The sequence below is a fragment of the Pseudorca crassidens genome, chromosome 15 (genome assembly GCF_039906515.1).
Source record: "Pseudorca crassidens isolate mPseCra1 chromosome 15, mPseCra1.hap1, whole genome shotgun sequence".
Classification (NCBI taxonomy): domain Eukaryota; kingdom Metazoa; phylum Chordata; class Mammalia; order Artiodactyla; family Delphinidae; genus Pseudorca; species Pseudorca crassidens.
Genome location: NC_090310.1, coordinates 37,672,199 through 37,696,637, shown reverse-complemented (window position 1 = coordinate 37,696,637; position 24,439 = coordinate 37,672,199). Strand labels below are relative to the sequence as shown.

The 24,439-nt window shown below is 62.4% G+C and overlaps 6 protein-coding genes across 26 annotated transcripts in view; 3 read left to right on the top strand and 3 right to left on the bottom strand.

The window, feature by feature from the left end:
- MAPK8IP3 (mitogen-activated protein kinase 8 interacting protein 3) overlaps window positions 1–5,717 on the top strand; it is a 47,910-nt gene extending 42,193 nt beyond the window's left edge. For all 8 annotated transcript variants that reach the window (XM_067707051.1, XM_067707048.1, XM_067707050.1 and 5 more), the window contains 14 exons: window positions 61–219; window positions 736–901; window positions 1,161–1,343; window positions 1,414–1,603; window positions 1,713–1,832; window positions 1,908–1,988; window positions 2,071–2,138; window positions 2,260–2,408; window positions 2,794–2,965; window positions 3,049–3,162; window positions 3,354–3,392; window positions 3,583–3,762; window positions 3,874–4,023; window positions 4,099–5,717. In XM_067707051.1, coding sequence (XP_067563152.1) covers window positions 61–219; window positions 736–901; window positions 1,161–1,343; window positions 1,414–1,603; window positions 1,713–1,832; window positions 1,908–1,988; window positions 2,071–2,138; window positions 2,260–2,408; window positions 2,794–2,965; window positions 3,049–3,162; window positions 3,354–3,392; window positions 3,583–3,762; window positions 3,874–4,023; window positions 4,099–4,220 — 1,893 coding nt within the window. In that variant the 3' untranslated portion in view covers window positions 4,221–5,717. The remainder of the gene's footprint in view (window positions 1–60; window positions 220–735; window positions 902–1,160; window positions 1,344–1,413; window positions 1,604–1,712; window positions 1,833–1,907; window positions 1,989–2,070; window positions 2,139–2,259; window positions 2,409–2,793; window positions 2,966–3,048; window positions 3,163–3,353; window positions 3,393–3,582; window positions 3,763–3,873; window positions 4,024–4,098) is intronic.
- A 38-nt stretch (window positions 5,718–5,755) lies between these two features.
- NME3 (NME/NM23 nucleoside diphosphate kinase 3) lies at window positions 5,756–7,125 on the bottom strand. Its single transcript, XM_067707084.1, has 5 exons — window positions 6,939–7,125; window positions 6,730–6,860; window positions 6,464–6,565; window positions 6,287–6,399; window positions 5,756–6,187 (listed from the first exon to the last, which is right to left on the bottom strand). The coding sequence occupies exons 1-5, from the start codon at window positions 6,982–6,984 to the stop codon at window positions 6,070–6,072; spliced, it is 510 nt and encodes a 169-aa protein (XP_067563185.1). The 5' UTR covers window positions 6,985–7,125; the 3' UTR covers window positions 5,756–6,069.
- Window positions 7,126–7,315: 190 nt separating this feature from the next.
- MRPS34 (mitochondrial ribosomal protein S34) lies at window positions 7,316–8,626 on the bottom strand. The gene is made up of 3 exons (XM_067707079.1): window positions 8,248–8,626; window positions 8,056–8,098; window positions 7,316–7,967 (listed from the first exon to the last, which is right to left on the bottom strand). The coding sequence occupies exons 1-3, from the start codon at window positions 8,566–8,568 to the stop codon at window positions 7,675–7,677; spliced, it is 657 nt and encodes a 218-aa protein (XP_067563180.1). The 5' UTR covers window positions 8,569–8,626; the 3' UTR covers window positions 7,316–7,674.
- On the top strand, window positions 8,581–13,822 carry EME2 (essential meiotic structure-specific endonuclease subunit 2). 10 transcript variants are annotated; one of them, XM_067707072.1, is made up of 8 exons: window positions 8,581–8,928; window positions 9,128–9,264; window positions 9,676–9,768; window positions 10,744–10,837; window positions 11,019–11,134; window positions 11,329–11,519; window positions 11,823–11,921; window positions 12,403–12,536. In XM_067707072.1, exons 1-7 carry the CDS (start codon window positions 8,919–8,921, stop codon window positions 11,896–11,898), a joined length of 717 nt encoding a protein of 238 aa, XP_067563173.1. In that variant the 5' UTR covers window positions 8,581–8,918; the 3' UTR covers window positions 11,899–11,921; window positions 12,403–12,536. The 10 variants fall into 10 exon arrangements, 7 of the variants coding, with proteins under 7 accessions (XP_067563173.1, XP_067563174.1, XP_067563175.1 ...); XM_067707073.1 differs by having other exon boundaries at window positions 11,823–11,917; window positions 12,403–12,530; XM_067707074.1 differs by lacking the exons at window positions 10,744–10,837; window positions 12,403–12,536 and adding exons at window positions 10,475–10,565; window positions 12,012–12,378.
- On the bottom strand, window positions 12,365–18,081 carry SPSB3 (splA/ryanodine receptor domain and SOCS box containing 3). 2 transcript variants are annotated; one of them, XM_067707062.1, is made up of 7 exons: window positions 17,940–18,081; window positions 17,059–17,196; window positions 14,055–14,229; window positions 13,786–13,973; window positions 13,604–13,706; window positions 13,401–13,526; window positions 12,365–13,172 (listed from the first exon to the last, which is right to left on the bottom strand). In XM_067707062.1, the coding sequence occupies exons 2-7, from the start codon at window positions 17,182–17,184 to the stop codon at window positions 12,838–12,840; spliced, it is 1,053 nt and encodes a 350-aa protein (XP_067563163.1). In that variant the 5' UTR covers window positions 17,185–17,196; window positions 17,940–18,081; the 3' UTR covers window positions 12,365–12,837. The 2 variants fall into 2 exon arrangements, with proteins under 2 accessions (XP_067563163.1, XP_067563162.1); XM_067707061.1 differs by having other exon boundaries at window positions 13,786–14,229; window positions 17,940–18,072.
- A 95-nt stretch (window positions 18,082–18,176) lies between these two features.
- Window positions 18,177–24,366, top strand: NUBP2 (NUBP iron-sulfur cluster assembly factor 2, cytosolic). 4 transcript variants are annotated; one of them, XM_067707065.1, is made up of 7 exons: window positions 18,862–19,015; window positions 21,479–21,597; window positions 21,746–21,890; window positions 22,639–22,793; window positions 22,909–23,019; window positions 23,125–23,194; window positions 23,752–24,366. In XM_067707065.1, the coding sequence occupies exons 1-7, from the start codon at window positions 19,000–19,002 to the stop codon at window positions 23,895–23,897; spliced, it is 762 nt and encodes a 253-aa protein (XP_067563166.1). In that variant the 5' UTR covers window positions 18,862–18,999; the 3' UTR covers window positions 23,898–24,366. The 4 variants fall into 4 exon arrangements, with proteins under 4 accessions (XP_067563164.1, XP_067563166.1, XP_067563165.1 ...); XM_067707064.1 differs by having other exon boundaries at window positions 21,692–21,890; XM_067707066.1 differs by lacking the exon at window positions 18,862–19,015 and adding an exon at window positions 19,028–20,886 and having other exon boundaries at window positions 21,692–21,890.
- Window positions 24,367–24,439: the final 73 nt, after the last annotated feature.

The window sequence follows — 24,439 nt, the reverse complement described above, 5'->3', positions numbered from 1 at the left end:
GGAGAGGTCCCCCTGCCCCAGAAGCCCATGAGGCCGGACCTCATGGCCCTGTCCTCCCAGCTGTGGTGTGCCGCGGGCGTCAACCTGAGCGGCTGGAAACTGAGTGAGGATGACCCCGGGAATGGAGTCAAGCCTGTGCCAGGCCGCGACCCTCTGACCTGCGACCGGGAAGTAGAAGGAGAGACCAAAAGCAACCACGCGTCCCCCGAGAAGAAGAAGGTCAGAGTGGCAGGCAGGGCCAGGGCCATCTTCTGCTTCTGCCATCCCGATGGCTCTGCTATGACTAGTCTGGGTGGGAGTGACAGAAACGGAGGACAGCTGGGGACAGTGGCGGGAGACTGGGGTGGCCCAGTCCCCTGCCGGTGGGTGGGGCAGCAAGGAGGAGCGGAGGCTCAGGGCAGCCAGGCTGGAGCAGGTCTGTGCCTGCCCAGGAGCCGTGTGAGGGGCTTAGTGCCTGGAGGCTTCACTTTCTGTCCCGGCTCGATGTGGGGGCCAGTGACTTAATCACCGGGAGCTCAGCCTTCCTCTGAGGAAGGGAGGCCATGAGTGCCACGACCTAGGCACAATGTGCAGTTCAGAGTTCTCACCGTCCTGGCGACAAGGGAGGACATTCAGGTCCCCTAAGGCCACGGGTAAGGCTAGATCCTGAGATTCCAAGATCCCCCCCACTCGCCCCCCATTGCTGCTACAATAGTGAGTGCTCAGGCACCAGCCTGTCCCTGTGCTCGGAAACAGGCAAAGGAGCTCCCTGAGGCGGACGCCACCTCCAGCCGCGTGTGGATCCTCACCAGCACCTTGACCACCAGCAAAGTGGTGATCATCGATGCCAACCAGCCGGGCACCGTCGTGGACCAGTTCACCGTGTGCAATGCCCACGTCCTATGCATCTCCAGCATCCCTGGTGAGTGCTGGGCCCCTGCTGCTGGCCGGGAGTCAATGCGGAGCGTCCAGGGAGGAGCTGTCTGAGCTCTCTGCTCAGTCCTGTTAATGATGCAGGAGGAGACCCCTGTATGACGCTCACCCGGTGACAAGGAGATGGGGTGGCATCACAAACAGCCCCTCCCTTCCCCCTGCACCCTCACCGGGACTGGAGCTCTGGGTAGGGTCCTGTCATGGGGGCTTCTCAGCGCGGGGTGACGGGGCTGTGACTCTCCCTCCAGCGGCCAGCGATGGTGACTACCCTCCGGGGGAGATCTTCCTGGACAGCGACGTGAACCCTGAGGACTCTAGTGCAGACGGCGTGCTGGCCGGCATCACCCTGGTGGGCTGTGCCACCCGCTGCAACGTGCCGCGCAGCAACTGCTCCTCCCGTGGGGACACCCCAGTGCTGGACAAGGGCCAGGGTGAGTCCTGGGCCTGAGCCCGGGCGGCCGTCTTCTCTCACCCAGCCAAGCTCACCCCTCCCTTCCACAGGGGAGGTGGCTGCTGTCGCCAATGGGAAGGTCAACCCATCTCAGTCCACGGAGGAGGCCACGGAGGCCATGGAGGTGCCAGACTCTGGGCCCAGTGAGGCAGAGGCAGCTGCGGTGCGGCCTGGGCCCCTCACAGAGCACGTCTTCACCGACCCGGCCCCTGCCCCACCCACCAGCACCCAGCCTGACAGGTGGGCTCTCTCAGGATGGGGCAGCAGGGGAGGAGGGGGGCGGGGACTGGCAGAGGTGGGCAGGGACGGGCTTCCATGGGCTGCCCTGGAGCTGCCATCCTCCCTGCAGTGAGAACGGGCTGGAGACGGACGTGAGCGGTGTGCAGCCTGAGCCGGAGCCCAGTGGGGACGCTGCGGGGGCCAGCAGCAGTGCTGCACCCACCATGTGGCTGGGAGCCCAGAACGGCTGGTAGGCTGGGTCTTGGGGGTCGGGGTGGAGAGGGTCCCCTGGGCGAGCCCCCGCCCACCGTGCCTCCTCCCGCAGGCTCTACGTGCACTCGGCTGTGGCCAACTGGAAGAAGTGTCTGCACTCCATCAAGCTGAAGGACTCCGTGCTGAGCCTGGTGTGCGTAACCCCCGCCGGGGGCCGGGGTCGGGAGGGCCGAGGGCAGCCGGCCTGAGCCTGGCTCACCACCTTCCCATTGCAGGCACGTAAAAGGGCGAGTGCTGGTGGCTCTGGCCGATGGGACCCTGGCCATCTTCCACCGAGGTGAAGGTGAGGCCTGGCACGGTGGGTGGGGGAGCAGCATCTGACGTCCAGGCAGGGCGTGAACCACCCGCACCGTGAGCAGAGGTGGCCTGGCCAGTCCTGAGCAGGGGTCGCGGGCTCTCTACAGACAGCCAGTGGGACCTGAGCAACTATCACCTGATGGACCTGGGCCACCCACACCACTCCATCCGCTGCATGGCCGTCGTGTATGACCGCGTCTGGTGCGGCTACAAGAACAAGGTGCATGTCATCCAGCCCAAGACGATGCAGATTGAGGCAAGTGCAGGCTGGGGCTTCCACACACCTTCTAATGGACTCTGGTGGGGGCTTCGTGGGGTCAAACAAAATGCACTTAGGGAAGTGACTGGTTCATCCAAGGTCATGGGCCAACAAAGGGCAGCTGGGCTGTGAATGCCTGTCTTTCTGGAGCCCACCTGCTGCTTCTCTCTGAAACAAGCAGATCGGTGTCTGAATGGGCTCCCCCGCACCTCCTTCAGGCACTGCTGTGGGGTGGGGCTGGGGTGCTGGGGCTCCTCCTAGGAGCCAGGACCCAAGGGAGCAAAGAGGCCCTAGAAAGGTGCCCATGAGCTGCTTCAGGGACTCTTGGCCATGGCAGCTTCAGGGCCCCCCACCCCATTGACGGGCTGCCCTGACCCCACAGAAGTCGTTCGACGCCCACCCACGGCGGGAGAGCCAGGTACGGCAACTGGCGTGGATTGGTGATGGGGTGTGGGTGTCCATCCGCCTGGACTCCACGCTGCGGCTCTACCACGCCCACACCCACCAGCACCTGCAGGACGTGGATATTGAGCCCTACGTCAGCAAGATGCTGGGTGAGGGGCCACCCCAGCCGGGCATGTGGGGGCAGGAGGGTCCCCCGAGCCCTCCCCACTGACCCGCCTCCCCCCACCCCCAGGGACAGGCAAGCTGGGCTTCTCCTTCGTGCGCATCACAGCCCTGCTCATCGCAGGCAACCGCCTCTGGGTGGGCACCGGCAACGGAGTTGTCATCTCCATCCCGCTGACTGAGAGTGAGTGACCCACAGACATCTGTAGAGATGGCCTGGCTGCCACTCACAGGCGCATGTCAGGGTCCCAGGGGCAGGTGCGCTCTGCCAGGACAGAGGAGGACGCGGGCTGCCCTAGCCGCAGCCATCCTCAGCCAGTCCCTCCTGTGACTTCTCTCCTCTCTCTTCCATGCTCCGCCCCTCACCTCCCCCAGCTGTGGTCCTGCACCGAGGCCAGCTCCTGGGGCTCCGAGGTAAGTCCAGAGTGCCTGCCTCCTGCTCTCAGAAGGAAGCCCCCCACTGTGGACACCCTGGGGGCTGAGGCTGCCCTTGCCCCTCGGACTGGCTCTGGCACCAGGCAGGCCCCACCCTCTGCCCTCGGCTGCTGGAAAACTGGTCCTCCCAGTCAGCAGGTTCAGCCCCTCCGGGACCCTCTCTCTCCAGCCAACAAGTCGTCCCCCACATCTGGGGAGGGGGCCCGCCCAGGAGGCATCATCCACGTGTACGGAGACGACAGCAGTGACAAATCAGCCAGCAGCTTCATCCCTTACTGCTCCATGGCCCAGGCTCAGCTCTGCTTCCACGGGCACCGTGACGCTGTCAAATTCTTTGTCTCCGTGCCAGGTGAGGGGCCGGGCCCCACTCCCCGCAGGGCTGCAGCCGCGGCCTCCCTTCAGGAGCCTGTGGGGGGAGTGCTCTGGCTGCCCCGCTGAGGTCCCTGTGCCCTGATGACAGGGAACGTGTTGGCCACTCTGAACGGCAGCGTGCTCGACAGCCCTTCCGAGAGTCCCGGGCCCACTGCCCCCACCGCAGACACCGAGGCCCAGAAGCTGAAGAACGTGCTGGTGCTTAGCGGCGGGGAGGGCTACATTGACTTCCGCATCGGTAAGTGGGTGCCGCTGGGGCCCCAGGTGTCCCCGGACAGGGGTGGCCCCTTCATGGCAGCTGTGCTCTCTCCAGGCGACGGAGAAGACGATGAGCCCGAGGAGGGTGCAGGGGACGTGAGCCAAGTGAAGCCCCTGCTGTCCAAGGCCGAGCGCAGCCACATCATCGTGTGGCAGGTGTCCTACACCCCCGAGTGAGGCTGCGGCCTGCCGCCACCCCGCCCCGCCTGATGCCATCTGCCACATGTACATACAGCCCCACCCACCTGCCCACCACCCACCCAGGGGGCAGCCTGCCCGCAGGCAGCCAGGTGCCCGTCCACCCCACTTCTAGCCTCTCAACCTGCAGCTTTCACCTTCAGTCCGGGCCTCCCCATGAGCTGGCAGAGAGCATAGGGTCTGGCTGGGAGCGGGTAGTGGGGTGGCGTCCTGACCAGGGAGGGGCAGAGCCTCTCGGGACACCCTCTCCCCAGCAGCTCCTGGCTGGCACCCAGCCCAAAGCCCTCCAGGCCCGAGGGCACTTCAGGGCCAGAGCGAGGCAGAACCCCAGGGTGGGTCGGGCCAGGGAAGCCCCTACAGGTGGCTCCAAGCTCCACCCTGGGCTCCCCACTCCAGTCACTCATTCCCAGGATCTCTCCAGGGAGTCGAGCAGGGACTTCACCCCGCTGAGTCTTCCCACCCTGAGTCCACTTGCCTTTGGCTGCTGCCCATGGGAGTGGGGATCCAACCCTCAGGGAGTTGGCCCAGTTGCTAGCCTTCCCTGGGCTCCCCCTCCCCCATCCCTACCGCCCTGGGAACTGGCATGAAAGCATGTAACCAGGCTCCCTGGGGCAGCTGCCTGAGAAGACACACACACACCCTCATCCCGCTCAAGCCCCATAATCGTCCTGTGTGGTGGGCTCTCACTGGCCCTCACTGACCTGTGTCCTCCCCGACCCTGCTAACTCTCCCTGGGTGAACACTCACCTTGTAGGAGCAGGCCCCTTGAGTCCCACCCCTCCCGGAAGCCCCTAGGGTGGAATTTCTCAGGCTGCCAGGGCAGGCCCAAGCCTCAGGAAGAAGGGGAGGCCCCTGGTCTCTCCCGGGGTCAGTCCTTGGATGTAGGCTCAGCCTCAGGGTGATGGGGAAAGGTGTGCTCCAGGGCCTGCCTCCTGTGCAGTCTCCAAGGAGCCCAGCTCCCAAGACACGCTACTAAGTGCCTAGGGATAAGCGGTGTGGCCTGCTCCCTTGAGGGCATCTGATGATAGGCCACCGAGCAGAGGCCCAAGGGTTAAGGACAGGAGCCGCCTCCAGCCGGTTCTCGGCGATGGCGCGTGCCTGCTTTGAGGGGCACCGCCCTGGACTGCCAACTCCCCCACCTGCCCAGGCCTTATTCCTGTTCCTCGAGGCACTGATCAGGGCAGCCCCAGGCACTGCTGCCCACCCACCTCCCACCAGAGAAGCACAGATCTTGGGCAGCCATCCCACGAGCCCAGCTGGCCACTGCTGCAGCCACCAGCAGCTGCAGGCTTCTCCCCACCACCCTGCCACTCTCCACTGTGATGTACGTCAAGTCCCTTGTCTGTCCTCACAGGGCCTGAAGTGACTCGGGGGTTAGCTGGGTGGGTGCAACTGGGTGACACGATTCTCCTCAGGCTTTGGCCCTGCAAGTGAACCTACATATCTGCTCTGTAAGTAATAAATGTCTTAACATCATGCTTCTGTGTCCCTGAGCCCAAACCAACTGGAGCACAAAAGTTTTCCTCAATTTATTATAAAAAGAAGTACTGGGACAAGCAAAGTACTACGGTGGCACCCTGCCGCATTCCAGACGTGCTGTAAACAGGCGCAGGCCGGGCTGGGCCTCCTGAGAACCTCAGCCAGGACAGGAAGGCCTGTAGCAACCAGAGCTCCGCAGGCCTGCACCACCTGCCCTCCTGTGCCCCGTGCCACAGGAAGGGTATTCTGAGCTCCTAGGGGTTGGGTCCACACGTGTGCACACCTCCGGGGCCTGGAGAATGCGGAATCACCCACAGCCCACTGCAGACGGGCACATCTGCCCGACCGGCTACTCGTACAGCCAGTGCCCGGCGCTGTCCTCCCAGCACAGAAGCTCGTCTGCGCGGAACCAGAGCGCTATCTCGCGGCGGGCGCTCTCCACCGAGTCGCTGCCGTGAATCACGTTCCTGTGCAGGAGAGGCGCGGGTGAGCGCAGGCCCGGAGCAGAGAGAGCTCGGGCAGAGAGCCCCGCGCAGCCCGGTTCGGGGAGTTGGAACCGGACTTACTTGCCGACCTCGATGCAGAAATCGCCACGGATGGTACCGGGCGTGGCGTCGGCCGGGTTCGTGGCCCCGATGAGCGCCCGCGAAGCGCGCACAACGTCCAGACCCTGCCACACCTGCAGACGGGGTCCGGGGTCAGCACGGGGTCAGCGCGCCGCCCTCCCGCCAGCCAGCACTCACCATGGCCACCACCGGCCCGGAGCCCATGTACTTGACCAGGCGCCCGTAGAAAGGGCGGTCACGCAGCTCGGCGTAGTGCTGGCGCAGCAGCTCCTCGGAGGCCTGGGGAGGGAGGGGGGAAGGGACGCGTGCTCCTGGGACCCCCATCCCCCACGCGCGGGGACACCGTCTCCCCCTGCACCCCACCCCGCCGCGCTCCCCACGCCCGGGGACCTCTCCCCAACACCCCCGTCCCACTCCCCACGCCTGGGGACCCCGGCCCTCACCAGCACCAGCTTCAGCGCCACCAGCTTGAAGCCCTTCCTCTCGAAGCGCCGAACGATCTCGCCCACGAGCCGCCGCTGCACGCCGTCAGGCTTCACGGCCAGGAAAGTGCGCTCGTGCACGCCGGTGTACGCTGTGGGAACCGCCGGAGTAGGGGCGCATCAGACCCGGTCGCACCCCCTACCCGCCCCGCCCAGCCCGCGCCGCTCACCCGCCGGGAAGAGGTTGGCGAAGATGGTCAGCACCAGGCAGATCATGATGGCGGCAACGGGGCTCGGGCGGCTCGAGGGCCGGGGCGGGGGAGACGCGCGGGCCGGGGCGGGGCCTGTGCTTAAAGCCGCCTGGTCGCCGGGCGCCGCCACCTCGGCGGACGCGGAGAGGGGGTGCCTGTCGTTCACGCCGACGCCGGGACCTCTGCGGCCGCGCCTGTGACTCCCGAATCCCCTCGGGTCTCCCCACCACCGGGCGCCTGCGCGGAACTCCTCTCACCACCCGGCCGTAAGCAGCAGTGTCAGCCTGCTCCTCCCCCACAGCCCTGCCAACAGCCCGCTTTGGTACCCCAAACTCAAAAAAGTCACAACCCAGGGCTGCTTCATGTGCCTTTATTCGCGTTCAGTTTCTACCTGGGTCCCGGCAGAGGCAACAGGTCATAGGGAGGGAAGCCAGCGTGGAAGTGACAGGAGCCAGCAGCGGGGCTCCAAACCTGCGGCTTTCCCCCAGCAGCCACCTCCTAAGAGGCCCCCTCAGTCAGATCTGCGTGTTGGGGCAGCGGGGACAGAGGAAAGACACAAGGTGCAAGGTCTGACCCCACCCTTTTCCAAGAAAATGTAGAACCTCAACAAGTCACGGGGAGGTAGGATCCAAGCTCCCAGGGGGCTGATTCAGGTGTAACCGAAAATGGTGGCCACTGCCTTGCACCCTTGCGGCAGCCTGCCCGCTCTGGCATTTTAGACTGCAGTGCCCTTGGTCTTTCTCTTCGACTCCTGGTTCTCAGGATAGTCCCAGGGATCAATGCGTATCCTCTTCAGATTGAGCATGGGCTCCTCCGTGCTGGTGTCTCCATTTCTCTGTCGCTCTGCTAGAATCATTGCGCGGAGGAGCGGCGGGTAGGGCACAGTGCGCAGAGTGTCCTCCGGCGCCGGCGTGAAAGCGGTGAAGGCTTCCTCCTCGTGCTTGGGCACCAGCCGCCAGTCGTGGTACATGACCTGTTCTATCTCCCGAGCCTCACTCTCCGTCTTTCCTGGGGAAAGAAGAACGAGGCTTCTTGCACACACGTTGACGGAACAATCTGTTGCCGGCAGCCTCCCCACCGGGTTTGGACGCCTTACCTTTGAAGGTCAGGACGCCCCAGGCCTTCCCATGGTCCAAGTTCTGCAAAGCAAGTGGGGAGGAGATCAGCTCAGAAAGCTCGCTTGCCCAGGGATCGGGCGACAGGATATCCCGTCCCACAAAGTCGCGCGCAGGCGAGACAGTGGTGCCCCGCGGTGCCGGGAGCTGAGGGGTGGGCACCGTGCACGCACCTGCGCCGTGTAGTCGGGCCGGACCCGCGTGAGGCGCCAGTAGCACGGCTCGTCGTGCTGCCACAGCCAGGACTTGCGCGTGACAAGGCGGCCCAGGCCGAAGAGCGGTAGGCGGCCAAGCAACTGCAGGAGGCGGCTCTCGCGGCGCACATCGGCCCAGGCTCGCGCGGGCAGCTTGCGGCCCGAGTGCGGCCGCGTCAGCGTCTCGTAGTCCAGGGCGTAGCGCTCCGAATCGCGCGGCCGCTCCCGCTGCTCGCGCAGGGCCCGCACGCGGCGGGCCAGCTCGGCGATCAGCCGCGGCCCCACCTTCTTCCGCGCCATGGCCGGGCAGCCTCCGCGCTCCGGCCGGAAGATGCCACCGCGCGCCGCGGGGCGAGCCCGACGCCGGAAGCGGCGGGTGTCCCCCGCAAAGGCGTCCGGGCGCTGCCGGAAGGGGAGAAGAGGCCGGGCGGGCCGTGGCGAGGGCTGGGTCTGGGAGGGCTGGGGGCTCGCGCCGGGGCCGGGGATAGCTGCAGCCCCCGACCTGGGAGATATCGGACTCGGACATCGAGGGCCCCGCGGGCGAGGAGGCCGCCGCCAGGGTCCGAGACCCGGCGGAAGAGCACAGGGCGGCGGCCGAGGTGCTGCGGCGGCTGCGGCCCGAGCAAGCCGTGCGGCGCCTGGCGGTGCTCATGGACCCAGGTGCGGGCGGGCGCGGGCAGCGGCCCGGGATGGGGAGCTCGGCCTTGAGGAGCTTGTTTATCTGCGCTCTGGGAGCCGGACGGGAATCAGTTGTTGGTAACACGCTGTGCAGGCTGTGGGGCTGCTGTCCCCACCCAAGTAGTGTCCTGTCGTGGGGGAAAGAAGGAGTGACAGCTGACTGCCCCTCTGCCCCATCCAGCCATTCTGGAAGATGCCGGTGCCGACATCCTGATGGAGGCTCTGGACGCCCTGAGCTGTGAGTGCCGCGTGGAGCCCGAACGCCCTGCATGGAGCCTCGGGTGGAGCAGAGTGAAGCCAGACCCTTGCTCCCTCAGTGTGAGTGTCTTGGGTTTACGGAATGCAGCCCTGTGTTGGGTGTTTTATGTGACAAAGCTCTTTTGAGAGGCAGCTGCAGCAATTGTGCACGTTTTACATACCAGTAAACGGAGAACGGGGAACGCTGAGTGAGTGATGCACAGGCCACTTTTGGTAAGTTGCGGGCTGGGAGCCAGAGCCTGAACGCAGCTGCTGCTGATTGATGCTCCATCCCATCCAGGCTGTGGCCACAGGTGTTGCTGCCTGGCAGACCTGCGCTGCTTTTAGTCTCAGTAGAAGGTGGGACGCTGGGTTTCTGTAGAGCAGTCCGGGAAGAACCTGCGCAAGCCTCAGGACTCCTGGGGTGCCCAGGCCATGGCCCGGGGTGCACGAGGCCACGGGTGGGCAACAGCGCCGTGTATGTTCCCACAGGTGCCTCCTGAGGTGTGGGCTGCGGATGAGCAGGACCGGCTGCTGCTGCTGGAGCCTGAGGAGTTTCTGCAGGGCGTTGTCCAGCTGACCCAGGTGCGGGAGGGAGGGAGGAAGGAGTAATCCCTGACCACAGATCGTGAGGGGCTGGGTTCCCTATTTTGGATGTTGTGGGTGAGATGGGAGAAGCCAGCCGGGCTCTTGGCCTGGGAGCAGGTGGGAGCCACGGCTGCTTCTTGAGGGTAGAAGCCAGGATAAGGAGGGTTCTCTTGAGAACTGAGTTGGAAGTCAGGTGGTAAACTGCTGAGAGGGGGCCTGGGGACTAGGGCTGCAGGCTGGCTGTGCAGTCCACCTTGTGACACCCAACCGCTCAGCTGCCGCCTGGCGGGAGAAATAGGGATTGCTCAGCTGATGTTTGCACCAGAGCGTCATTAGGTTAGACCCTCTGCCAGGTCCCAGAGTTCAAAGTTCTCCGTTTATCAAGCACCTGTGTATGTCAAGCAAATGCCAGGCTGGGGTGCAGAGGTGGACCAGGAATGGGGAGGAGGGTTGAGTCCAACTTTTCTAGGAGCCTGGGGTGTGCCCGGGTTTCTTTCATAGATCTTCTTGATCATGTGGAAGGCACAGAGCTAGATTTCTAAAGAGAACTGGTTGGGCGGAGGAGTCCACCCCTGTTTCCTCCCAGCACCGCGGGGTTGTTCTTGGGCTCACTCCCCTGCTTCCTGCAAACTGGTGGTGGCCGGTGGGCCCCGCCTGCCGCAGCCCCCGAGGAACAGGTATGGTAAACCTTCTTGGTTTGCAGACATGTGGCCCAACCTGTTCTGTGCCCTGGATCAGTCCTGAGAGCCCTGCCTGCCTCCACCTGGCTGTCATTGGGCTGATGTTTACCTGTGGTACCGGTCACCCTAACACCCTTAGCCAGCCTGCCTGGAATGGGAGAGTTCGGGCGAAAGGCAGGGGTGGCCCTGGGGGCTGGTGTCACAGCTAACCCTCTCTCTTGGGCGGGCTCTGGGGGGCAGGAGGAGAACTCATGGAGGGTAGGGAGCCAGAGGGATGGTTACCTCTGCATAGGTCTTACCAGTCCAGTACCCAGGAGGCATGGCAGCCAGAGCGTCTAGTGGTGACTCATGCCTAGGTGGCAGTTGGCTGGCCCGAGGTGGAGGAGGTGAGGACAGTTGGGTTGGGCCAGATGGTTGGCATGGGCTCTGGCCCTTGGGCTGCTCTCCGAGACCCAGCAGGGGCTGGTTTGGCACGGGGCGGGGGGGGTGGCATGTGGGGTTGGTCTCAGCTGGGTGTCACCCATGGGAACTCTCTGACCCACACCCACAGGCTCATTTCCTTCTCAGGCCCTGGTGCTTCTGCAGCTCTGGGCAAACGTGGATGTGCTGTTGGTGGCCTCCTGGTAGGAGCTGAGTCAGCATGTGTGTGCCTTCACCAAGGCCCTCACCCAGCGTCCCTTCAAGTGTGTGACCCTCACCCTGCTGGGGGCTGCAGCGGGAGGGATGGGAGTGCCGGGCGGGGTGGCAGTGCTGGGCAGGGTGGCGCCTCTCTGGCCTCTAGAGCAGAGGGGGCTGTGGGTTTTGTTGAGCTGGGGGCGGGGCGCTCAGTAGAGGTGATGAAGAATCTAGGCACTTCCCTGCATCCTCCCCTTCCCAGGCAGTCCCGGGAGTCTGGGGCCTTTTCCTTCTGCACCACCGCGTGCTGGGCAGCAGCCGAGAAGAGTGGCAAGAGATGGCACCGGCCTGCGGGGGGCCTGCTGGCAGCAGATCAGGCAGTTCAACTGCGTCAGCCCGGCTGTGGCCAATGCTGTTGTTGCTGCCTTCCCTTCCCCCTGCCTTCTGCAACAGGTGGGGCCCCCGCCCCCCAACCAGACTCCCAGATATGGAGGCCAGGTCCCCCGAGGCCTGCCCCGCCCATCCCCATGCCCGCCCTAGGTGTGCATGGCCTGTGGCATGGAGCAGGGGTGCCTAGCCCTCCTGGCTGACCTCCCTGTGAGGATGGGCAAGGGTGTGCGGCCCCATAGGTTGGGACCTGACCTCTCCTGCTGCATCTGCCTCTTCCTGATGACCACCATCCCCGACCTCCCGCTGGACCTGGGCTCCTGACCACGCCTGTGGTACCTGACGGGCCCTTCTCCCACCTACCGGCAGGACTGAATGCAGCCCGCCCAGGGAACAGACTAGAAACCACGAGCGGCGGTGTGCGGGAGCAAGACACCCAGTATGACCTGCATCGGGGCTCTCAGGCAGGTCTGACCCCAAGATGGGGGCGCAGGAGGGGCAGCAGAGAAAGTTCTTGTGTAACTGGGATGGGCAGAAGAGGAAATTCTTTCTCTCCAGGAGATGCCAAGCCAGCTGGAAAGTCTGGAGAAGATGTGGGCAGGGCTCATATGCCCTGGGCCCTGTACACACTGGCAGAGGGGCTGCTAGCCAGCTACGACAGGCAGGAAGGGCTGGGCAGCCTCAGGGCCCCACAGGGCAAATGCCGGTCACCTGGAGGCTGCGGGGGCGGGGGAGGCAGGCCCCTTCAGAAAGGAGAAGTATTAAGACAAGGTCTTGAGGGAGAAAAGAGAACCAGGCCGTGACTCCTCAAGGGTGTTGTGACCCGCCCCCCCACAACAGGAGAAAAGCTGTGGACACCTGTGAGCCCCAGGCCTCAGTCCGACCCCTTTCATTCCATGGGTATGTAAGCATCAGACATAAACTCTAAGTTTATTACGGTCGTTTTCAGCCTCAGACGAGAGGAACAGCAGCTGACAACATGCAAAGCAAGTTAAGAAAAACCCAAGGCCGGCGGCGACAGCAGGAAGAGCCGACCTCTCACGAAGCCGTCCTCCTCACAGGCAGCAGACCAGCCTCCCAGGCCTGCAGCCTGAGTCCAGACATGCTGGGGCAGCAGCTCCCCAGAGACTCTGAGAAGGAAAGTGGCTGCTCCCACACCCGGCACAGGAAGCAGACAGACTAGGAAGTCCGGGTCTCCGGATCACAGGGATAATGGCCCCGGAGCCCCTATAGCAAGGCCTCTCCCAGCCTCGGGTGGCAGGGGGGCAGCCGAGACAAACCTTGGTTCAGTCCTCCCTCTCCTGTTGCCCTGGGGGTGGTCCAAAGGGAGAAACAGAGAAAACGCCATCCCAGTTGTAGAAGGCAGTTTTCACTGGGAAACAAGCTAGGTCCTTCGGCAGCGCTTCCTCTGGCAGCGCCGGGTCTCAGGGCTGCTGGGATTGGCCATGGGCGAGGGTGTGGGGGGCTTGCGGTGGCCGCAGCTCATGCTCAGGACCCAGCCCAGCTTGTGGTGCAGCACCTGCTTGAGGCCGGGCGGCAGGGGCAGGCCCTCGAGCGTGTCCCCAGAGTCAGGCCGCAGCTGGCGCAGGCGGTAGCAGCACAGGTATTGCAGGGAGGTGATGCTGGCACAGGAGCGGATCACCTTCATGCTGCTCTTGGCCGCCGTGGAGCACACCATTGGGTAGAACCTCTTGTTCTGCAGCTTGGTGGCTGCCACTCCTGGGGGTGGGGAGGTGGCACAGCCTGAACCCTAAGCTCAGGCTCTCCTAAGGGGACGAAGGATGCTGGGATTTCCACCTACCCCCCGGCCTTGCCCGGTTCTGGGGACCCTGAGACCTCAGGGATGCAAGGATGGCCTTGCAAGGATGGCCTTTCAGGGCCCTCAACCTCACCAGGAGCTCAGTGGCAGCCATGCTCTGCGGGCATGTGTCAGAGTCACCTCCTCACCTATGCACTTCCTGTTCTTAAAAAAGGTCAGCGTCCCATGCCAGGTGTCCAGGTGCACGCCAATGATGGAGCCCTGGCCGAACCGGGAGGAGAAGCTCGTCTTGTCGCCCTTGTGGTGGAGGAGGCCTGGGGGCAGCAGGGTCGGGGTGAGCCCTGCAGCCTCGGGGCCCCCCAGCCCTGCCCACCCTGGGGGCCCCACGCACCCGTGTAGGAGAGGCCCCAGCTGTCCTCGTCCCGGCCAAGCAGGCTGCAGAACGTGTGGTGGTACTTGTCCAGGTCCACGTCCGATGTCCCGATGCCCACCATCTGGAAACGGCAGAACTGGCAGAGGGGGCTGGGGACCAAGGTGCCCGGCACCCCTCCCCCAACCCTGCCGGCCACTTACCATGTCAGTGCCATAGACGGGCGAGGTCATCTTGATCTCCCAGAAGTGCTGGCCCTCCCCCAGCTCCTTTGTACCCCGGATGGCCGCTGTGCCACAGCTGTATTCCATGTGGAAGTTGACCTTCCGGTTGTCACAGCTCAGCAGGGTGGCCGAGGACTTATTCAGGTCATCCCAGACCCAGTCAAAATCTGTGAGAGAAGAGGCCCAGGCTCGCCAGGCTCCCCCCCAGCCCAGAGGTCCGCCCACCCGCCGCAGGCCCCCACACTCACACTCGTCCTCCTCCCCGCAGCGGCAGTCCCTGCCCCGGTGGGCGGCGTGCAGACTGCCGCAGAAGGCCTCACTCTGACTGTCACAGTCGCAGAACGACTCCCCAGTCACAGGCACGGCGCTGGGGATGGATGACGGCAGAGATGCATACTCGGGGTCGGAATCTGAGTCGCTGTGCTGAGGGGAAAGGGCCAGCTGTTCCTGCCTCCTGCCCTCTGCCGGCCCAACCGACCCCTTCCCCCACCTGCCCTGCCACCCACCCCAGGCCCACGGGTGAACGGCCGCACGCCCCAAGGAAGGGATCTGGGGCTTTGGCCTCAAAGGGCCTCCTCAGGTCTCAAGGGCTCAGCCAGCCAGCCACAGTGACCCTGGACATCTTTTCTGGCTCAGGAGCTGCAAGGGGGCCTCCTTGCCAAAGGCCTACCACGCTGGTGGCTTCCTGGGAGTGGAGTGGAGGGCCCCGGAGGCCTAGCCACTAATAAGCCTCAAGACAGGGCTGCATGCTTAGCCATCGTCGTTGTCCAGAGAACATCTAGATTGTGATAAATGGGAGCGTGACAGCAAAGTCCGTTGCTGACCTAATGAAGGCACCTGGTCTCCCCATGGCAGCAGCTGGGCTCCAGGGGGGCCGATGGCCGTGGTCCCCTTGTCCGTGCAAGGGTGTGCTCTCAACCCCCATCACAGGACCCTGACGAGCAAGCCCCATGGTCTCAGGCTGTGGCAGGAAAACATTCAGTTGGGCCTTGGCCCTCTGCGTGTGGCTCTCAGTCCTCACCGAATGGACTCCAAGCCTTGAGGGCCTGATCTTGGCCCAGGGGCCAGACGCTAAGGCTGAGCTGGTCTGGTTCCGGGGACCAGCTGACCCACAGACCCTCCTGGAGGCCAGTGAGGGTGTCTCTGTACACCTTGTTGTTCCTGTTCTGGAGCCACGTGGGCCCCTCAAGACACCCACCCAGGCTCTGACATCTGGCCGACCAGTGAGGGCCTGGAGTCTCAGGCCCCAGGGGTGCAGGCAGCCTGTGCATGCCTGCTCTCTGAGCCCTCCCAGCTTCGCCTGGGGTCCTGGTGGGGCTCTGGCCTCCACCCTCACTCTCTTGGCCTCTGGGTGCTGCTCTGGGCCCCGCGGAAATGCCCTCTGCACAGTGGTCTGGGTGACCTGTTCAGACCTGGGAATCCTGCTGCCCTGAGAACAAAGCCCACAGACTTAACTCTCGTCAGAGAATATAAGACCCCCTCCTTGCCCAGCCTCCTCCTCTGCCCTGTCCACCCCTGTCCCCATGGGGCAGGAGTGGGGGTCTGTTTGCCCCTGGATGGCTTTTGGATACCATTTCAAAGAGGCTCTTTCAGCCTCTCATGCTGCGTCCTCTTCCTTCTCTTCCTTTCTCGTAGGCTTCCCTGACGCTCTCCTGGGTCCTGCTCACCTGCCTCCTCCCACCGGAACTGAGTTCCTTTGTTATTACACTCAGCCCCAAGTGCCACACAGGAGCTCTGGGAACCGATGGCAGAGACAGCTCAGGGAGCGAGGAGGCTGAGCCCCAGTTGGAGACAGACGCCAGCAAGGACAGTGGCAGCAGGCCCAAAGCACCCTGCTCACGGGGAAGAGCGATCCCCCACAAGCCAAGGCAGGCCCACTGCTGCCAGAGGAGACAATCCCTTCCCACTGAGTCAGGAGCCAGGGGCACAGACCTGAGCACTGCTGGCCCCGGGGGTCATACTGCTTGGCACCCAGCACACAACCCCCTGTGCAGAGGGCAGACCCGGCCCCACCACAAGCTGTTAGGAGAGCTTAGAGCAGCGGAGACAAGGACATGTGTGTTCGGCCTTCAAAGGTGCTGGGGTGACACGCTCTCTCCATCCACACGTGCACACAAGTACCCCGGGCCCATTAGGTGACCGGATGAGCCACAGGTGTGTATCAGACACTGCACCCCCAGCCCCTGGACGCCTCCCACATCCCACAGCGATGAGCCAGAGAGGCAGAGACAGACAGGAGAAAAGACTGCTCCAGGCCACGTGGTCAGTGGAAGCTGGAGGCGGGACAGGAATGCAGGCCGAGGCCTCTCGCTGGCCCAGGCAGGAAGCTAAGGGAGGCCCCAGGAAGGGGACCCAGGATGTCGCCTCCAATTCTGCCCCAAGCCCTGGTGCTTCCACAGGACTCAGCTGCCCTCACTGAGGGCTGGGGAGGATAGGCACCTGTCCCCACCCAGACACCTGGCTGAGCCAGGGCACCCAGGCAGGGTGGCTGTGACAGAGCAGAACCAAGTCACCCGAAGATCACCCTGAAAACAACAGAGGTGACTCAGGGCAAAGCCAAAGCCCAGCTCTGGTCTGAGAGGTTCAGGAAACTGACTTGTGAAGCCCTCCCCACATGCCCCCCACGGCAGGCACAGAGGCCACAGAGCCCCACCACCCCACCCCTGTGGCGGGAGTCAGCGTGGTGAGGCTCTGGTTGCAAACCCCTCAGGTCCATCAGGAACCTCCACTGCAGACAGACAGCTGAGCCGCCCTCCTCACGGCCTCTGTATTCCTGGGCCTTGCAGAGCTCAGGGTCCTGAGCACAGGAAGGCTCAGGAATGTCGGTCTTTAAAGATCAAAATTCTTTTTTTAGATGCATATACACAAACGTTGAATACAGACTTCAACAGGCAGAGAAAACGTCCAGAAGGTTGCACACAGAGGTAACAACAGCTACCCTTGAAAAGCGGTTGGGTAAATGGAATGGAGAAGTTTTCGTTAAATGAACTGACCAAAGTACCCACTGACACCCTCTTCAAAGAAAAATGTCTACAGAGGAACGTAGTATATGCCTTGAGGTCCTGCTACCCAGGGCCACGTGCGTCCTTAACCGTGTGAAGAGCCTAGGGGAGCAGAAGCAGAGTGCACGCAGGGGACGGTCCGACAAGCCTGGCCCTGTTTTCTGCCCTCAGAGGCATCTTTCTCTTTCAGTCTCAGTTCAGGCAATATTTAGTCCAGCCATGCCCACCATGCTCACCCACTGGAACCTACCTGCCCATCAGAGTCGTAGCCCCAGTTGGTGGACCCTGCCAGAGCCACGGCCCGGGCATCCGCATCTCGGCGAGCTGCACTCAGGACAAAATGCCACGCTCTGCTGCTCCGTGGGCGCCTGGCCATGGTGGGCAGGATCTGGAAGAAAGCACAAGGTCTGAGCAAAGAAAGACATATGACACACCAGTAGGTCCCCCAGCACCCCCTGCACTTGGCCCCCAGACTGTGCCAGCCCACCCAGGGTCCGGAACTCTCTTCACAAGCTCATACCTCACTCCAGTGTCTGAGTACCTTGATGAAACCCAGGTGGAGAGCATGGAATGCCATCCTGACATCCATGACTCTCAAATGCCTAGCTCAGCCCCTCTCCGAGCTCGGCCTCAGGATTGCAAGTGTCCCTCCTGCACATCCCTCAAGCATCTCAAACCTTGCCTGCCCCTCCTCCATTCTCCATTTTGACAAACGGCATCTCTAGCCTCCGAGTTCCTCATGCCAGACACACAGCAGTCATCCCCAACACTTCTTTTCTCCCTCCCACCACGGCCTCACAGCCCTCCGCGCCCCACACCGTCTCCAAAACATGTCCTGAATCCCTCTCCACCCCTGCTGCCACCTTGCCTGCCCCACCCGCACACAACTCGTCTTCGCTCTGGCTCCTCCCACTTCACTCACTACAACCGAGCTTTTTTTGAAATACAAATCTTAAAATTTTAAATTAACGAGTTAACTCCTCAGGGCTTGCCACTGTTCTTAGAATAAAGTACAATATTCTACAAAGCCTACAAGTTCCGGCCCTGTTCCGGCTGGTAGCTCTTTCCAGCCCTTTGCCCACAACGCTTTCCCCTCCCCTCTTTGGCTCTCAACTTCCATGCCCGACTTACAGTAATAAGTCGCCCTCTGTGATCGTCTACTTCCCGGCTCTGCCCTGGTTTGAAATCCCCAGAAGGGCCCTGCCACGACCCCGAGGGGCGGCAGTGAATTAGCGCAGACAGAGCTTTTGAGGGATAGGAGCCCGTCCGCAGACCAGGGTTGGTTACTGAAACTGGCCAGAGTGGGCCCGGCCTAATCCTCGCCCGCCACCGCCGCAGCAACAGTAAGCGCCAGGCTGTGCACGCGCAATGCACGACCCCGAGACTGACCCCGCTGCAGTAGGGGTTGCTTCCCCATCAGGCATCTCACTGTCTCAGGATCGGTGGGGTTGCGGGGTTCCTCCCGCCCGCCGCCCCGCCCGGTCTGCGGCGCAGCGCCTCGGCAGCCTCGCCCGGCCCTGCCGCTGCCGATGCCGCCGCAGGAACAAAGGCGCGCCGGCCCCGCCGCCCGCAGCTCCGAAAGGTCGGCGGGCGCGGCGGGGTCGAGCCGGGCGGGGCGGCCGGGCCCGGGAGACCCAGGGAGGCGCGGACGCGGCCCGCCGCTCACCTGCAGCCGCCCTGCGCCGCTGCGCTCAACCCGGCCTGCTGTGCCCTACTTTCCGCTCCGGAGCTAGACGTAAACAATCCCCGCCCTCGCGGCCCGCCCCCTGCGCCGCATTGGCCCCGCAGCGTGCGCGGCTCGGGGCTACGGCGGAGGGGCGGTCCTCGTGGCACACGCCTCTTGATGAGAGGCTGCTGGATCTGTCAATCCTGACCCGACGTCCCCATTGGCCACATCTCAAGCGGTCGGAGACAAGGCCCGCACGCCCATTGGACGCGGGGCGAGGAAAAGAAGCGGCCTCACGCTGGGGCGTTGACACGGAAGTGGGTCCAGGTCCTGTACGTCGTCTGCGCCGGAACTTTCGTGAACCCCTCGTGCGATCTGATTGGCTGAGGGTAGCGCGAGTGGGCCTATCAAGAGGAGTCGTGGGGGGGGTCGCGCTGCCCATTGGTCCGAAGGCACTTCACTCAGGCAGGGAGGCGGACTGTGCGAGGAGGAAGTGGCTGGAAGCCGTACGACCACCCGGGTGGGATGGAGGCGGCAGGAGGTGAGTGCGCTGGCCTGCGGGGCGTACTCGGTCCGCGGGCACCGAGGAAAGAGGGAAGGGGCCGGCCCGCAGCTGCTGGTCAGGGCTCCGGGTTTTAGCATACCGTCTTATTTACAGTGTAAATGTCTCAGAGGTGCTCGTGTGCGTCATTACGGCGCTTAGAAAGAAGTCTTGTTTGAATAAGGAACTCTAAGAAGGAGAAATTGGAACGTCACATACTCGCAGTTGTTTGTAGAAGTATTATTTTGTCTTTTAAGCCTTGATATATATATATGTGTATATGTGTGTGTGTGTGTGTATATATATATATATAATTTAAAGGGAAGTTGCGTGGGATGGAATACGTACATTGGGCACAATAGGATTCTCACAGCTTAACCACGTTATCTTCCAAAAGATCTCAGGTCTGGTACCATGAGCACAAAGCTCTTACAACGCTGCATTCATCCATTGGATTATAAACGTAATACTGGAGAGAAAAACCTGAAAAAGTTTGTTATGATAAGGGCAGACTTGCTACAAGGTGAGAGGAATAGCTTCTAGATTGATGGATGAAGGTTTCTCTTTTAACTAAGGGGGAAGTACACATGGAAAGTAGGAAAGTACAAAAGCCTAACGGGCTTTGCAGTAAACCTCCCTGTGCCCAGAGGCAACTCCTGGTGTCCCTCTTATTTTTCTGGAAGGATTTTTTACATATAAAAACTTCCATATTTGTCCAGCGTATCAAATAGTCATGGTTTGGTTGAACCAGACTTAAGGTTTGACTGGGCTTTTTATCCATACAGAGGGCCCTTTACTTCCCTCCATGGGGAGATACTGCTTTCCTTTGCCTCTCACATCTAATAGGCACTCGGATTATCGTTGATGATCTGTTTATAAACTTTTTCAGTATATTTATAAGTGGAAGTTTCTTCTGGTTGGCTCCTAAGGATTGTTGTGTGAGAAGTGACTTGGGAGCAGCGGTGACTTGGGAGCAGCAGTGTCCTGTGTGATGCTCAAGCAGATAAAGTTCCCCAGTCCCACCAGTGAGGAGAGCAAGTCTTCACTATTAGGGGCCTGGCAGTGCAGCACCCGCACAAAGGGCGAGTAGGAATCAGGACCCACATCTGGCTTGTTCTTTCCCTAGTTTCTACCAGAGCACCCCTCCCCACACCAAAGAAATGTGAAATTGATTCCCAAGTAGTTTTTGATATTAAAGCAATTTAAGTAATAGCCTTTTAAGTTGATGCAGAGGTGGCCTGAGGCATGGTGTCCAAGGTATTTGTAGGCAATGATCTGGGTGGTTGGGGGGGGTGCCCTTTCCTTGTCACCTTACGAGATCTCTCGGCCCCCAGTACCAGACGGAGACCCAGGACAGGCGCTAGAACGCACTTGTGACAAGGACCTGCTGGAAAGCCAGGCCAGGAGCACTCTGAGTTTCTAGGGAGGCTTTGGTGGCGGGGGCCTTTGAACCTACCCATGAGAGATGGGTCAGGAGGGGGGTCAGTGTTTACTCACCTTTCGTTGAGCCCCTCCTGGGGACCTGGGTATGCAGTGAGGGTGGTGGAGTGAGTGAGCAGCTTGCTGCAGGCCAGGCAGGAGTCTCGATGGTGAGGTCCTGAGGGCGCTGGGGCAAGAAGGTGGGCATTTTGCCGGGGGTTTGAGGGTTGTTTGTATGCAGATGGCAGCCGCTGTGGGGAGGCAGGGATTTGGAATGGTGAGTATTTACAGGGTGGCATTTCAGGCTCATTGAAAGGAAGAGCAGCTGGGGCAGAGCGACCAACAGGGCTTCCCAGAGTAGTTGGACCCGGGCCTGCCTGGGGCATGGCACTGATGCCTTGGCCACCCTTGCGTACCCAGGGTTTCTGAAGGCACGATCTTCAGCCATCCAGGTGACCTGACATCCGCACCCACACGATTGTGGTTGCTTCCCCAGACCTGTGGCCTCCCTCCTGAGAACTGGAGGCCAGGGCTGCCTTGAGTGCCTCTTCTGACCCCAGGGGAGGGGGTTGGGCACCTACAGTCAGACCTCAGAGCCATGAGTGCTGCCCTGGCACAGGTGTACCTCCTGACTGTAACGAGCACCCTATTTACGTTAGTCTCCACCCATTTCCCTTGGAATCAGCTGGGAGTCTTTGGCTTGAATTGGCCTTGTGCGCATGAGCTCACAGGTGCACATGAGCTCACAGGTGTGCATGCTGGAAAGAGGAGCAGTTTGAGGCATTTCCTGCCCCAGCAGCCCCACTCCAGACAGAGTGGGAGCAGCCATTTTTGAGGAACTGGTAGGTTGGGTCTGGGGCCTGCTGGAAGCCCTTTCACAGGGGCGTGTTTGCTCACGCCGGGGTGATGGAGCAGGTCTCAGGACTGCCCTGGTCTCAGGATCTGGGATGTAGGAATATCTGGTGATCCCGCAGTGAATGAACATGGAGGGCAGCTGGTATGAAGGAGAGCCCTGCCCTCCTCCCCTGTTGTCCTTCTGACTAGAGCCTGGAAACCTGGCCGGCGTCCGGCACATCATCCTCGTTCTTTCGGGAAAGGGGGGTGTTGGGAAAAGCACCATCTCCACGGAGCTGGCCCTGGCCCTGCGCCACGCGGGCAAGAAGGTGAGTGCCTCCCATCTCCTGAGCCGCCACCCCTGCCCCTTGTGGGCCTTGGCCGGTTCCCTGCATGCCGCGTGGACGTCCCGCCTCCTTGCAGGTGGGTATCCTCGACGTGGACCTGTGTGGCCCCAGCATCCCCCGCATGCTCCAGGTGCAGGGCAAGGCTGTGCATCAGTGCGACAGTGGCTGGGTGCCTGTCTTCGTGGACCAGGAGCAGAGCATCTCCCTCATGTCTGTGGGCTTCCTGCTAGAGAAGCCGGATGAGGCAGTGGTGTGGAGAGGCCCCAAGAAGAATGGTAATGACCGGACAGGAGACAGCACTGTCAGCCTGCTGGCCTCCCCAGCTGCCCTCTTGGTGCAGAAGCCCCAGGGCTGCTGGCTCTCCTCCACACAGCCCTCCCCCCACAGCACCAGCCTCGGGTAAAGTTCGAAAGACAGTAGTGCTGGCCTTTTCATTTCCAAGACTCTCCCGCTGTGCACCTAAGCAGTCAGCCCGCAAGTATTCGGACAGCGGGCCTGGGGGGCAAGAGCATGAGACTCAGCTGTGAAGCCTTCAGCCACCTGGTCCATCCCCTGGGGCTCAGACCACCCAGTGTGGGGTGCCTGGTGGGGCTCTGGTGCCTTTGAACAAGCAGATGGCATTAAACTCCCTCTGGTGGGCAGAGCGAGGCTGCCGGGTGTGAGAGCAAGCTCAGGGTGGGGGCTGCTTCCAGGACACACCGGTGTGGCATTCCACCCCAGGCCACCTCTCTCAGGCACAGATGCCTACCCCAGGAGGATGCGCACTAGCCATCCTCAGCTAAGGCCCGATCAGAAGTCCTGGGGTGGGGTGGGGTGGGGAAGGGTCTCCCCACCTTGCTGTACTCATCCTTCCCCTGGTGAGAAATGGCACACTCAGCTCTCGGGGTGCCCGGTTGTACCGGAACCCACAGACACCACCCTGCCCCAGGGCTGGGAGGAGGCAGCGGGCTTCGTGTGACCCCTTTGTGAGACCCTGCCTCGCCTGCTCTCTCCCCGACCCCGGGCCACCCTGGGTCTCCACAGCACTGATAAAGCAGTTTGTGTCCGATGTGGCCTGGGGGCAGCTGGACTACCTGGTTGTGGACACGCCCCCAGGGACCTCTGATGAGCACATGGCCGTGGTGGACACCCTGCGCCCCTACAGCCCCCTGGGGGCCCTCGTGGTCACCACGCCCCAGGTACTACGGGAGCACCCTCACCCTGGGGCAGGCGCTTTGCCCTACTCTTTCCACTCATCTTGGCTGAGTTTTCGGGATGCCCATCAGCTGGTCCCGTCTCTTTCCTGGTCTCCAGGCAGTGTCCGTGGGGGATGTGAGGCGGGAGCTGACCTTCTGTAAGAAGGTGGGGTTGCGGGTGATCGGGGTCGTGGAGAACATGAGCGGCTTCGTCTGCCCACACTGCGCGGTGAGTTGTAGGAAGTCGCAGGAAGTCGGGGGTGTGGGTGGTCGGCCTATCCCCTTTGAGGGTGGTGAGAGGCCTGGAGGTGGACCCCGCACCTCTGTGTTCTAGGAGTGCACCAACGTCTTCTCCAGGGGAGGCGGCGAAGAGCTGGCCAGACACGCTGGAGTCCCCTTCCTGGGTAAGCGAGCCAGGGCTGCCCCGGGGCCCCTGCTCTAGGTGGCCTTACCTCTCTACGCCTCCTGCACCCAGGGAAGAGGAGAGGAGGGTGGAAAGTCCTGTCCTCCCTGAGCTGCGAGTGTCAGCTCATCTCTAACAAATTGGTTCCCACCAACTGGAGAGAGGCAGCCCCCCGGGCTTTGAGCAGGTGTCTGCGGCTAAGACACCTGCTGAGACCACGGAGGTGCAGAGGGGCGGCCGAGGCTCTGCGAGCCTGTATCAGGGACGCCAGTGGCACGGGACCATGTCCCCAGCACTCACCCTGTGCTTTCTTACAGTGGCCGGAGCCTGAGAGGTGGTGGGGCCGGGCCTGCTGGGTGGGTTGCTGGCCGTTCCAGTGGAGACTGAGGCCAAGAGTACATTCCTGCCAGGCACCTCAGCAAGAGGTGTCTGCTCTCGGTTAAAGCGGCACTGCCAGTGGGCTCCTGGGCCGTGGGGAGTGTGGACGTGGCCTCCCGGCCCCGGGCTTTGCTCTCACCACCTGGCCCCTTCTCTGCCCCCTTCCTTTCTCTCTCCCAGGCTCTGTGCCCCTGGACCCCGAGCTCACGCGGAGCCTGGAGGAGGGCCGGGACTTCATCCGGGGGTTCCCCGAGAGCCCCGCGTTTCCTGCGCTCTCTTGCATAGCCCAGAAGATTCTGAATGAGGCGCCTGTTGGACTCTCCTGACCAAGGCAGTTTGAGTGTCTCCTCTGTGTGCTGTGGGGCTCATGCTCACAGCCTGGAACAGAGGCGGTGGCACAGTTCCTGAAACCCGTGGCCCTGGGTTGCCGTCACCATGTGCTCCTCTCCCCGTGGGCCTGCCCTGGACGTTTCTGGTGCTTCAGCAGCATCTCAGCATCAGAGCCACTGACAGTCAGTGGTTCCGCCTGGTCGGCCTGTGGCAGGGCCCGGGGATAGCGTGAGGTCGCGATGCCGTGGCCTGACCTCCCTGGTGGTGCAGCTCAGTACTCACATGCCCCAGATAGACGGGCTGCTCCCGACAGCCAAGTCTCCACGTTGTTCACAAAACTTGTGTGTCTGGGAGCGCGCTGGGCCTATAATCCTGGTGAAATAGGCAGCAGCACCCAGGAAGGTGTCAAACTTGTAATTCAGAGGAGCCCAAAATAAACCCGTGCCACCGCCGTGGTTACAGGTCTGACCTTTCTAGATCATTCTGCTCTGGTCCCGCCTCTCTGGCTTAGTGTCACCACATCCTGTGGCAGACAGTG

Bases quoted from the DNA above. Each gene is read 5' to 3' on its own strand.
- NME3 (XM_067707084.1), bottom strand. From the start codon at position 6,984: ATGATCTGCCTGGTGCTGACCATCTTCGCCAACCTCTTCCCGGCGG. The intron at 6,861-6,938 runs GTGAGCGGCGCG...CGGTTCCCACAG, and splicing joins CGCCAACCTCTTCCCGGCGG to CGTACACCGGCGTGCACGAG. The intron at 6,188-6,286 runs GTAAGTCCGGTT...TCTCCTGCACAG, and splicing joins TTCTGCATCGAGGTCGGCAA to GAACGTGATTCACGGCAGCG.
- MRPS34 (XM_067707079.1), bottom strand. From the start codon at position 8,568: ATGGCGCGGAAGAAGGTGGGGCCGCGGCTGATCGCCGAGCTGGCCCGC. The intron at 8,099-8,247 runs GTGCGTGCACGG...CTTGCTTTGCAG, and splicing joins GGCCCGACTACACGGCGCAG to AACTTGGACCATGGGAAGGC. The intron at 7,968-8,055 runs GTAAGGCGTCCA...TTCTTTCCCCAG, and splicing joins GGGCGTCCTGACCTTCAAAG to GAAAGACGGAGAGTGAGGCT.
- SPSB3 (XM_067707061.1), bottom strand. From the start codon at position 17,184: ATGGCCAGGCGCCCACGGAGCAGCAGAGCGTGGCATTTTGTCCTGAGT. The intron at 13,707-13,785 runs GTAAGTGGCCGG...TGCCGTTTCCAG, and splicing joins CCGTCTATGGCACTGACATG to ATGGTGGGCATCGGGACATC. The intron at 13,173-13,400 runs GTGAGGAGGTGA...CCCCACCCCCAG, and splicing joins TAAGAACAGGAAGTGCATAG to GAGTGGCAGCCACCAAGCTG.
- EME2 (XM_067707071.1), top strand. The intron at 10,566-11,018 runs GTACCGGTCACC...TTTCCTTCTCAG, and splicing joins TGGGCTGATGTTTACCTGTG to GCCCTGGTGCTTCTGCAGCT. The intron at 11,520-12,402 runs GTGGGGCCCCCG...GGTCGTTTTCAG, and splicing joins CCCCCTGCCTTCTGCAACAG to CCTCAGACGAGAGGAACAGC.
- NUBP2 (XM_067707063.1), top strand. From the start codon at position 18,177: ATGCACGACCCCGAGACTGACCCCGCTGCAGTAGGGGTTGCTTCCCCA. The intron at 19,016-20,738 runs GTGAGTGCGCTG...GTGGCATTTCAG, and splicing joins TGGGATGGAGGCGGCAGGAG to GCTCATTGAAAGGAAGAGCA.